This window comes from Brassica oleracea, chromosome C5 (assembly GCF_000695525.1).
Source record: "Brassica oleracea var. oleracea cultivar TO1000 chromosome C5, BOL, whole genome shotgun sequence".
NCBI lineage: Eukaryota > Viridiplantae > Streptophyta > Magnoliopsida > Brassicales > Brassicaceae > Brassica > Brassica oleracea.
In genome coordinates this window covers 34,010,884-34,021,780 of record NC_027752.1, presented here as the reverse complement: position 1 = coordinate 34,021,780, position 10,897 = coordinate 34,010,884, and the positions used below count along the sequence as shown (strand labels likewise).

Here is a 10,897-nt window from a genome sequence, read left to right as displayed (position 1 = left end):
GCTTGGAAGGTTATTTCTGGTCTCAAGTTTAGTCTCTGATTTTTTGGTGGTTGTCTTTCATTCTCCCTCTCTCAAGTTGTTTCTTTTCTTTCCATGTTTTCCTTGGTATATGTGTGCGGAGTTAGTATCTTGGAGCTTTGGTCCCTTATATCCAGAGCTTTGTGGTTTTTCAGTTGCATGCCGTCTTGTATGTTCTTGTTTAGTCTGTGAGGTATTTCTTACTTTTTAGCTACTGGTTGTGATTCCGGTGTTTTAGGCATATATTTTCCTGCTTTTTGGTGGCTTTGGCCTTTCGATTATTATTCTCCCTTTGGCCCGCTTTCTTAGTTTATGTGTTGGTTGTCTAGTTTCTTATTCTTAATTTGATTATCTTATGATACTAATAGTGAAATAAATATAATTTTTAAATGAAATAATAAAAATTAGTAAAAATAATAAAATGATGAAAAGTCTTGCTATTTTTAGGTGTGAATAAATTAAATATTTAAAATATATTTATATTATTTTATTTATTTCTTGAATTTTAGAGACCAATAAGTGTGAGAAGGATTAGCTAATACACAATTAGAAATTGATGGAGAAAATTGCAATAATTTAAAAGAAGAAGAATTTAAATACAAAAAAAAACATGAGGACACATGTCAACAAACCCCCCTTCCACATGTCATAAGAAGGGAAAAAACCAACTTTATATATATAGATATCTCAAACAATCAACTCCATTTGTATGCAGTGGAAATATATTCCATAACTAATAAAAATACATATAAAAGACCTATCATTCCATCGATGTGAATCTTATCTTAAACATCACCTCCATGACACCCGCCATTCACTCATACATATAATATATATATATATGTAGACTAAACCCGGAAAACCACCAAGGCTAACCGAGCCTAGCGGGTAAATAAATATAATCATCATCTCCATTAGATATTCCAAGATCGAACATCTAACGCTGCATGCAGTTACACGGCTTCCAGGGTGCGACCCATCATCGTGTCTCCGTGACCTTGTTCCTTATCGCATGACCAATTCACGGTAATGAGAGACTTTCGGGAGAGTGAGTATACAGTAAGACTTCACATGAATTATTCTTACATACTTAATTATATACATATATAAATTAGTACTTGAGAACAAGTACTAAGGCTCGGGATGAACCTCAAAGAATAAATCATAATAATTCTTAAGTGTTTACCTCACATTTCAAAATATATAAAAGACTTACTTATCAATCAAGCATAATAAGTAATTTCAATCAAGCAACACTCAATCCTAAGGTCACTTCTCTTCCCTGATTTTTTTCCTGAATTTTTCCATGAATTTTCACTGATTTTTCTCTGATTATTTTTTCTCTTTCTCTCAGAATATTTCTCTGGTTTTGCTTACTGATTCAGGATGTCCAGAGGAGAGAAGAAGGTATTTTATAGGTTAAGGAGTTACTTTAGATGAAGGTTTCACTCATAACAAAGCAAGGAAAAGAGTGGACAGGTGGTGACCAGCTTCATCACTATCAGCAGCGAAGCAGCTCTCCTTTCCCTCGCATGAAGAAAGCTGCAAGCAGCTGGAGCGAGTAGCTTGTGACTTGCACATGACTGACTTATCCAACATGTACACATGCAGCTTGTGACGTACACATGATAATTTAAATGAAGCAAGCAGTCAGGCAACACAAGACATGCACATGATTTGCAAGCGGCTGAAAGTATTCCCGGCCAGTTCTTGATCAAATGTTTACCGTCCATCGATTTTCGTCTCGCTTTTATATAAACCCTTACAACTTGAATAAAACTCGACCATAATAATTAAAATTCGACCAGAACTATCAAAAGTAGGTATTTCAGCCACAAGACAGTTCCGTCGAGACATTAATTCACCGGATCGATTTTTTATTTTTAATTCTGGTCGAACCAACTCCAAACTGTTCGAGCGGAATTTTTCTCTACCAAAATCCTATCCACTCGCGAGGGTCTTTACGTTGCCAGACCTAGATGCTCAGTTATGTCTGTCCCAGAAAGAAACAACACTTTATATCAGAATTTTCTTTTCAAGTAAAGCTCAAAAATCATATTGTCAGAAGATAAAAAGTAAAGCCCAAAATATTACTTTTAGAAGTGGAAGGGTACTTCAAGAGACACCAAAGTTGAAACTCTTTTTGGTATTGTGCGGTACATATATCTTGTGATGATGTGGAATTTCTAATCCCTAATAATAAGATTGATGAAGATCTTTGCATTCTGTGATTTTTATATTGCTAGCTATAGAATGGATGTTCCCTGACAGGAGTTGAGCCAAATTATATATCTGTTATTTTCAGTCTGTGTCAGCTTGATTTGAATATTGTTTGTTTGAATATGAGGAGGACTAGTCAGCACCACTAGCTTTCCATCTCTCTCCATAATCTTGAGTAGTATGATTGATATTCTCAAAAACAGTAGAAGCAAGCAGGCAAAACAAATCAACCTTCTCAATATGCAACAATAACCACCTGAGCTAGTGAGCATTAACATTAATTACACCAGTCTCCGGTCGTCTATCTAAAGCCTGATATTTTGTCATTGTAGTCATCTTCTCCGATAGCTATGGTTGGTTGTTTTGCATTGTTTCCATAGATGGAAAGGATAAACCTGAAGAAAAAGACATATACTTTGAGAGGTACTTTGAAATATTCCCATGATAAATGTAACCACCACCACCTTATTATCAACCAAACAAAGATGCTTCAACTTTTAGTTTTACATTACAAACACGAGGCAACAAACACAACAGTTAGGTATTAAGAATAAAGAATCAACATTACTGTCATGCAACAATTTCATAATAATCTGGAGTCTTCCTACGCAATCTAAAGCATCTCACTCTAACTATATAAGTCTCACTAATCTCTGCTCTATGCACTTCATTCACAAATAAAACATAAAAAAATGAAGAGTCACTACACAAAGACCGTTTCTGCTGTATTTCTCTTGTTTTGTCTCTTCATCACGTCTGGCTCTTCAAGTTCCTTCATACGGCAAGTCACTGATGACTTCAACACAAACTTGCAACGTAAGCAAACTCCTTTTCTCTTAGATTTATCCAATATTGAAGAAAAATCTATTTATATCTTATAGTTTGTGTGTGTTTGAGTCTTTTAGACTGTATTTTAAAACATTGCGACACATTTCTGTCTCAAAACAGTTGAGGATGGAGATGGACCAGACCCAATCCAGGGAGAAGCTCATTACTTGCCTAAACATGTTCAAGATGGAGATGAACCAGATCCAGTCCAGGGAGAAGAGCATTACTTACATAATCATGACCAAGAGATCTCCTCACGTGACTATAAAGTCTCAGCTTCAAACGCAGTAGTGAAGGGTCTCAGAAGTCGTCCTCCATCTTCTTACTCTCTAAAGATGGAGTCGTTCAACACCCTACTTAAGTCAAAATACTCAGAGAGATATGTATCTCGTCCTTTCTCGGCCGCTGGCTATAACTGGTATATACTTTTTGCTGTATGATCTTTAATTATTCACTCAAAACTAAATTATATATACTTAAAACCATCTCAAAAACCAAAACAGGACACTTGTTGTGTACCCGAACGGGAACAAGAATGATAAAGGTTCAGGGTACCTCTCACTTTACGCAGCCATAGACAACTCCACTCTCGCTCCACATGAAGAAGTTTACGTTGATCTCAGGTTTTACGTCTTCAACAAGAAAGAGAAGAAGTACTTTACCATCCAAGGTTTTTTTACTAATAATTTTTTTGTTAATTTAACAAGAAAGATGCTATTATGTGCGCTAATATGTATCAAAATTATGTTTTTTGTTACTGAAGATACCGATGTATGGAGATATAATATCTTCAAAACGATGTGGGGGTTCTCTCAGGTTCTCCCTGGTTATACATTTAAAAGTCCCTATAATGGATACCTCTACGATGGAGATCACTGCGAGTTTGGTGTTGATGTGACCATTCCCACTGTCTTTCAAACATCAGAACTTTTCACTGTTGCTAACAATTTCAAAACCCCGACATTCACCTGGAGACTTCTGAAGTTCTCCACGTTGCTCGGAGATACTTACTTCTCTGATGTGTTCTCCATTGGAGGAAGACGTTGGTGAGTTTGGCATTATTTCAAAATAAATGCTCTTTTGAATTAGTTGAAGTATAGTGATATAGTATATAGTGTTGATTCTCGAAATGCGACTTAAATCTCAATGCACAAGTATGGTATTTTTTTTAGGATTAGAAAAAGTATTTGATAAATAAAATGGAAAAAAGAAATAGCAGATTTTGAAGTAGTAAATACGGATCTAATTGATTGAAAATTATTATTTCACATGATCAATATACAAACTTTAAAACAAGTATTCGCTTTAATGTGTTTTTCTCTATTAATTTCTTTGTTTTCTATGTGATTAATTCGCGTTTATCCTCGACATATAGTATAACAAGTATTCTTCTGTAATAAGGAATATACAAGTGAATCCAAGTGGTCGTGACAAGGGAAAGGGAAAAGCTTTGTCCATGTATCTTATAGTTAATCCTAACGAGGAACTCAGACCCTATGAGAGAATTTATGTTCGAGCCAAGCTTCGAGTTCTTAACAAATTCAAATTCAGAAACGTCGAAAGGCAAAGTAATTAAGCAGATGATTATATTTATATATATCTACACATATTAATAGCTATGGACTACTAATCAGTGCTTTTTTATGTGATATTTTGGTAGTTGACAATTGGTTCAGTCATCGGGAAACTGGACGTGCATATGGTTGGGGTTCTAGTGAATTTGTCACTCTCTCCGATTTCAGAGATTCATCAAAGGGGTTCCTTGTTGATGATAAGTTGACTGTTCAAGTCGTGATTGAAGCTGTTTCTACAACCAAGTACTTTCCTAGTTAAGACTTAAGAGTGTCTCTAACCACGTACGGACCTGCAACTACATGTGCTTGCTTTGTTATCAACCACCCACCTAAGTAATAATAAGTCAATTAATATTCAAAAGAATAATACTCGTGATAAAAAGTCAGTGTATGCGTTTCAATAAATGAGTTTGTATTAATAAGTCAGTGTATGCGTTTCAATAAATGAACGTGTATATTCTCAATCTATCAAAAACATCATCTCTTTTCTTTATGCACCAAGGAGTTTACCGCAACTTAAAATACGAAGCACGCCGAAAATTGGAACTAAAGTTATATTAATATTGGAATTCAAATGCTCCTTGCAATTCTTTGACTGAAGAAAAAATAGCAACAAAATGGAAAAGCACTATTTTTAAAAAAAATTACTTGTGTTCAAGCAAAGATCGTTACAAAATATACATAGCAATGGCGACAACAAATCGAATCTGATTCTACAAAATCTGAATGATTTCTCTTATTGGAGAATCTAATAATATTATCTAAAGGCTTCTCAACAGTATTACAATCTTTCTATGTTTGACGTGGGAGAGACGTTTCATCTTCTGTCTGTTTGTTCGCTTTGCTCAGGAGACATTTTCATTTTTATTTATCACAAATTTTTTTAAAAAAAATTACGAGATGTTGAAACTAATAAAACTTCGAATTCCAACATCAGATGGAACCAAAGTCGATGATAATCTGACAAATATTGTACTCAATACTTATTAAGTCAACAGCACAGGAAAGTCCTAAAATAAAACACTTAAAATCAATCACTTATTCTTGATTAAAGGTAGTAGGGGGGTTTAGGGTTTTGCAACCAACCTAATGGTTGATACGATAAAGCCCCCAAAACCATGGTTTCCTCTTATTTGTTCTCACAATTTCCGAATCTAAAACCCTTCCTGGAGATTTGATGGAGTTCTAGAGTGTAGCAATACACTCAATCTCGATCTTGGCGTTAAGTGGCAAAGCTGCGACTTGGTACGTGGATCGTGCTGGAGAAGGAGCAGGGAAGTCTGCACCAGAAAAAAGGTAAAATGGTTCAAAATGCTTCCCACCAGTTATATAATGCCGTTTTAAGAACACTAATGAATCTTATGAATGAACTCACATTTGGCGTAAATCTCGTTCACCTTCTTGAAGTCACCCAAGTCAGCAAGCCTGTACAAGAGAAACCAAAGAGATAAGTTTTGTTTTAGATTCAACACTCATGATTCTGTTGAGTAGAACGTACATGATCGTTGTCTTCACCACGGAGGAGTAATCAACACCACTAGCTTTCAGTATCTCCCCCATGTTCTTGAGTATCTTCGATATTCCAAATAAAAACCAAATAATAGAAGCAATCAGACAATATCAGGAGAGGAAAACAGAGAAACTCAAACCTCGCTACAGGTACACACTAAAAGTGAATCTGAAGACTAAAATATACCAAATGAAACAGTTCAAAAGTAAACAAGCTCACAAGTTCCAGAGGCTTCTTCCAGTGTGGCGAAGGTAAAGATTAAACTAAGCTTCAGTTAGGCACACTAGTTACTTTTCATTCATATTTTCACACTTCAATTTGTCAAACAAAAAACATCTAAAACAACCTAACATCTCCTTTTACTCTGGATAGATCACCCAAACACAAAAAAAAATTAGTGTAAACAAAAGCAATCTTTGTAAAGACAATGATGACAGTTTAGAAGCAACTTCACCTGCTCAGTCTGATCTTCAACGTTGTCCGAAACAAACTTTCCAGTCTAGTACACACACAGAAACAAAAAAAAAAAAAAAAGAGAACTTAGAACCCATAGTATTGGTTAATTTTCATTTTGCAGGTAAATATAATTCAAAGCCGTGAAACAGACCTCAGGTATAAGACCAAGAACACCGGAAACGAAAACGAGATTGTTGGCTTTGATGGCCTGAGAGTATGGTCCCAAAGCAGCTGGTGCTTTCTCTGTCGCCACAACTTCCTTCTTCTCTGCATTTTTTTTTTACAAAATTCAGCACTGTCAATAACTCTCATTATCCTCCTAAAAACCCCACACACAACATCACACACTGTCTATACTTACCAAACTTAAAAATAAATAAAAAAAACTAAAACACTGAAAAGCTTTAAGACCCAATCCTAATAAACAGATGAGTTCAGCATAATCGATATCAAAATCAAAACTTTCGATCGGGGCAATCATCAAAAATCAAAACTTTAGCAAATGCCACCAATAATTGGAAACTTTCAAGCCAATCGGAGAGAAGAGAAGAGAGATAGATATACCAGAAGCGGAAGCTGAGACACTGAGAGAAGCGAAAGGAGGAGATCTCGAAGACATTCGGAAGAGAGAAACACCAGCGAGTGTTGCGCAGCCTGCACCGGCGGCGAACAATGGAGAGCGAGTGGAGCGAAGGGCGGCGGAGAGGTCGAGAGTTGGAGAGTTTATGGATCTGAAGACGGACCAAGTCATTTCACTCTCTCTCTCTCTCTCTCTCTGTCAAGAGGTACAAGAGAATGGTAGGTGAAGGAGGAGGAGACTTTAAGCTAATAATGTCCGAAGCGATGGGGATTTTAAGCAGATGATACTCGTGCTCCTCCTGGTCCTTTTGTCTACCCAAAACATTTTTTTACATTTCCGACTTTACCCTTAGTTAGGTACACGTATTACTGAGCAAGTGAGAATAATAATAAGGCTTTTTATTAATACAACTGGATAATAATTTTTTAAATTATGGAGTTTGAACCCACTAGACTATGAAGCCCATATCTATCTTTCCCCATGAGTTTATCCATAATGTGTTATTTACTTCCAATTTTTAAAAAACATCTTACATGGAATTTTTGTTCATTTGGCATGTTAACTCTGACACGAACGCATTTGGTATTATCGAGTTGGATTAGACCACTAAATTGTCGGATCTGAATTTACAAATTTTCTGATTAATATTAAGGAATAGCAGTATCGCATGTTACTAGATTATCATGTAAATTGTCTTGACTAAGGTCCAAGCTAAGTGGAATGATGTGAGAAATGTTTTAGCATATTTTTACATGGAATTGCTTAGGAAAATACATATTTAATTATGTAAAAATGTTATGCAAGATGGTCTCTACAAATGGGGCAACTGACTTGCCTAAGGAACCACTCATCTATGCATTTCATATGAAACGTGTGGCCACATCTCTCTAGCTTTCTTCCCACTTGTCCTTCTTCCCAATCCTATGCACCAATCAATTAATATAAGTACGTATATGATGATGGCAATATGATTACATTTAATAACGTACGTCCTCATTTGTAAATGATTTTGGTTACAAATCACTACCTGTAAGCAAATCGAACAACTCGAAGTTGTTTGATGATCACCTGAACAACTGAAGTAAAACGTGGGGATGTCCTTGATAGAGTTCACCGATAACACTTTTGGTTCTTGGTCATAGTGGTACATGTCTGATATCTCCAAATAACTTGTGTCCAGTCCCATTATCTGCAATAGTTGTTTTGATCTTTTAATCTTGTTTTTAAAAATAAAAAAAAACTCAACTTTCTTGGAATTAAATTGAGATGGCGACACAATGAACTAGTACAAACTATTATATTAGACATGGTCAAGTTTCACAGCGGAAATTAAAACTAAAATGTTATAGAAAATGGACTACTTACTTGCCATTGATATGCTTTGAGCACAGCTGGTCTAACCAATCCCATGATGGCTTTCCCATTCATTATTCTCCTCATTAAAGCATTAACCTGCTCAGATTTTCTTATTATTGTCACCAAACTAGTGTTACCAAAGCATATGATTGATTAGCTTTTAATTGGTTATATATAGAATGACAATAACCTTGGACAAAGACTGATCACCATGTAGCATTAGTCCAAAGAGTTGGACCGCGGTGATAACTCCAGCTACAACTCCTAGCAAACCGCCTCGAATAAATCCAATATCTGTGGTGTGACCTTCCGTGGCTCCTGCAATGGCGGCAACCACAACACTAACTGCATCAAAAAGAAAAATAGTGGCAATTAGTGGTCTTATAAAATTGTCAGACATAAGAATGTGGATAAAACCTTGCCATGTGATATGTTAAACAATACACTAGTAAAAGGAAAGTGTCTTTTGTAAAAGAATGTATAGAATTTAAGATGTAGGGAATCCATAGAGGAGATAACTTATTGAATTCAATTAAGGTAGGCATGAATACATAGTGGCTGTGGCCATATCACACCAAATTTGGACCCCCACCATCTTATGTACACTATGAATTAATAAGCTTATTGTACTGTACATTCTGGTGTTTGTTTATTTTTCTGTCAACTGAAATCTTAGTAAATCAAATTTCAAATAGGTTGTCTTCTCTGCCTCGACAACAAGTCATTTAGGTGAAAACTTTAAAGCGACGGAAATGAAAACAAAAATGCCGACTTTCAGATGGTGTCTGGAAAGAAAAAAAAATGCTTTACGATTGAACGCTCTAGAAAGCTTGAGAAGATATTATTAATGCTTTTATCACAGGAGTACTGTTAATATTTTTTTTTGCAAGTAATCTTATAATGTAGTTTAGTAAAAAAATCTTATAATGTAGTTAAGCAAAAAGATGTAACCTTATAATGTACCTAACGAAATGATTTTTACGTTTTATCTTTATAAGTATGTTAAACTAATGGGCATATATGCCGAAGAACAAAAATATAACAAACCATAAAATGAAGATAAGCTGAATTAAAATATATCAAATTAAGATAACTTGTATAATTACCAGACGCAAGAATGAGGATGAATAACCCCAAGAAAGCTCTTTTTATCGTTCTAATTAACATGATGCAAACCGTGCTAAGAATACAAAAGGGAACATCGTCTGTGAACTTTAGAAGAATCATCTGAGCAATGCACATGAAGAACTAACTTTTTATTTATTTTTATTTTATGTGAACTAGTTTATGCCATAAACTTTATGGGGTGAGAGTGGAGTGGATAGTGAGAAGAAGAGCAATTTATAGAGATTAAAAAAGGAGGAAGGACAAGGATTTGCATTTAAGAAGCTAACCTACCCATACTCATAATCATACATTGCATAGAGCGTATCTATTGGTGCATGCATGAATTCGCCCACAGAGTCTTAAAGTTTAAATAAGAGAATTAAATGGAGAATTTAATGCAGCCTTTGAAAAATGAATGGGAAGGTATGGGATAAGCTTGTCATACTCGGGGTGATATATATACAATTTTGTTTTACAGAAAATAGTGAGTAAAATGCAAAAAAATTAAACTTATATAATTTGTGTAACTTCGTACATACAAAATTATTGTATTTTAATTATTGTATATTTTTATTACCAAAAAATATATATTGTATTTTGCAAACGAAGCTTACACACATGACAATGTATGTAATTAACATCTAAGGAATCAGAAATTTCATACACGATATATCAGTCGGTTATTGTATATTTTGATTACCAAAAAAAAAAATTTATTGTATTTTGCAAACGAAGCTTATACACATGACAATATATGTACTTGTCATTTAAGGAATCAGAAATTTCATACACGGTATATTAATTAGTTGGTTTCTATATGTATAGTTAGGAATCTGATATGGGAATACATTTAAACTAATATATTTTTTTAAATGATATAATAAATGATAATGATATAATGAATAGGGGTTAATGACATATGTCGTAATTTTTCTATTAAATAAATAATTGTTTAGAATGTGGTATAAGAAAGCTCGAAGTGTTGACACATAAACATAATGACAAACTTGTTAATAATACATAAAATTAAGGTTGTTTTTTAAAAATATTTCTGTTTAATAATAACACTACAAGAAAACAGCGATATTCTGACGGACATTCCGACGGAAAATGAAATCCTCGGAATATACCGACGGAATTCCGAGGAAACTACAGTCCGTCGGAATATTCCGAGGAAATTCCGAGGAAAACTCTGTTCCTCGGAAAAAACCGATGAATTCCGAGGAAATATTATAGCCGTTGGAGAGC

General features: G+C 34.7%; 3 protein-coding genes across 4 annotated transcripts; 1 reads left to right on the top strand and 2 right to left on the bottom strand.

Annotated features, from left to right (window-relative positions):
* The first annotated feature begins 2,890 nt into the window (after positions 1–2,890).
* LOC106343470 lies at positions 2,891–5,066 on the top strand. Its single transcript, XM_013782692.1, has 6 exons — positions 2,891–3,054; positions 3,187–3,484; positions 3,570–3,736; positions 3,830–4,112; positions 4,468–4,634; positions 4,727–5,066. The coding sequence occupies exons 1-6, from the start codon at positions 2,931–2,933 to the stop codon at positions 4,897–4,899; spliced, it is 1,212 nt and encodes a 403-aa protein (XP_013638146.1). The 5' UTR covers positions 2,891–2,930; the 3' UTR covers positions 4,900–5,066.
* A 477-nt stretch (positions 5,067–5,543) lies between these two features.
* On the bottom strand, positions 5,544–7,459 carry LOC106343493 (reactive Intermediate Deaminase A, chloroplastic). The gene is made up of 6 exons (XM_013782722.1): positions 7,171–7,459; positions 6,758–6,873; positions 6,605–6,649; positions 6,139–6,212; positions 6,016–6,065; positions 5,544–5,920 (listed from the first exon to the last, which is right to left on the bottom strand). The coding sequence occupies exons 1-6, from the start codon at positions 7,355–7,357 to the stop codon at positions 5,826–5,828; spliced, it is 567 nt and encodes a 188-aa protein (XP_013638176.1). The 5' UTR covers positions 7,358–7,459; the 3' UTR covers positions 5,544–5,825.
* A 448-nt stretch (positions 7,460–7,907) lies between these two features.
* Positions 7,908–9,846, bottom strand: LOC106293354 (NEP1-interacting protein-like 2). 2 transcript variants are annotated; one of them, XM_013729021.1, is made up of 5 exons: positions 9,649–9,846; positions 8,733–8,887; positions 8,552–8,638; positions 8,214–8,375; positions 7,908–8,107 (listed from the first exon to the last, which is right to left on the bottom strand). In XM_013729021.1, exons 1-5 carry the CDS (start codon positions 9,782–9,784, stop codon positions 7,982–7,984), a joined length of 666 nt encoding a protein of 221 aa, XP_013584475.1. In that variant the 5' UTR covers positions 9,785–9,846; the 3' UTR covers positions 7,908–7,981. The 2 variants fall into 2 exon arrangements, with proteins under 2 accessions (XP_013584475.1, XP_013584476.1); XM_013729022.1 differs by having other exon boundaries at positions 8,018–8,107; positions 8,255–8,375.
* Between the last annotated feature and the right edge of the window lie 1,051 nt (positions 9,847–10,897).

What these genes read in the sequence shown, in the direction of transcription:
- LOC106343470 (XM_013782692.1), top strand. Translation starts at nt 2,931, where the DNA reads ATGAAGAGTCACTACACAAAGACCGTTTCTGCTGTATTTCTCTTGTTT. An exon ending in CTTCAACACAAACTTGCAAC is followed by an intron (nt 3,055 to 3,186) that starts GTAAGCAAACTC and finishes GTCTCAAAACAG; the next exon opens with TTGAGGATGGAGATGGACCA. An exon ending in TCGGCCGCTGGCTATAACTG is followed by an intron (nt 3,485 to 3,569) that starts GTATATACTTTT and finishes AAACCAAAACAG; the next exon opens with GACACTTGTTGTGTACCCGA.
- LOC106343493 (XM_013782722.1), bottom strand. Translation starts at nt 7,357, where the DNA reads ATGACTTGGTCCGTCTTCAGATCCATAAACTCTCCAACTCTCGACCTC. An exon ending in TTGAAGATCAGACTGAGCAG is followed by an intron (nt 6,213 to 6,604) that starts GTGAAGTTGCTT and finishes GGAATATCGAAG; the next exon opens with ATACTCAAGAACATGGGGGA. An exon ending in GAACGAGATTTACGCCAAAT is followed by an intron (nt 5,921 to 6,015) that starts GTGAGTTCATTC and finishes TTTCTGGTGCAG; the next exon opens with ACTTCCCTGCTCCTTCTCCA.
- LOC106293354 (XM_013729021.1), bottom strand. Translation starts at nt 9,784, where the DNA reads ATGTGCATTGCTCAGATGATTCTTCTAAAGTTCACAGACGATGTTCCC. An exon ending in GTGATCAGTCTTTGTCCAAG is followed by an intron (nt 8,639 to 8,732) that starts GTTATTGTCATT and finishes AAATCTGAGCAG; the next exon opens with GTTAATGCTTTAATGAGGAG. An exon ending in GTTGTTCGATTTGCTTACAG is followed by an intron (nt 8,108 to 8,213) that starts GTAGTGATTTGT and finishes ATTGGTGCATAG; the next exon opens with GATTGGGAAGAAGGACAAGT.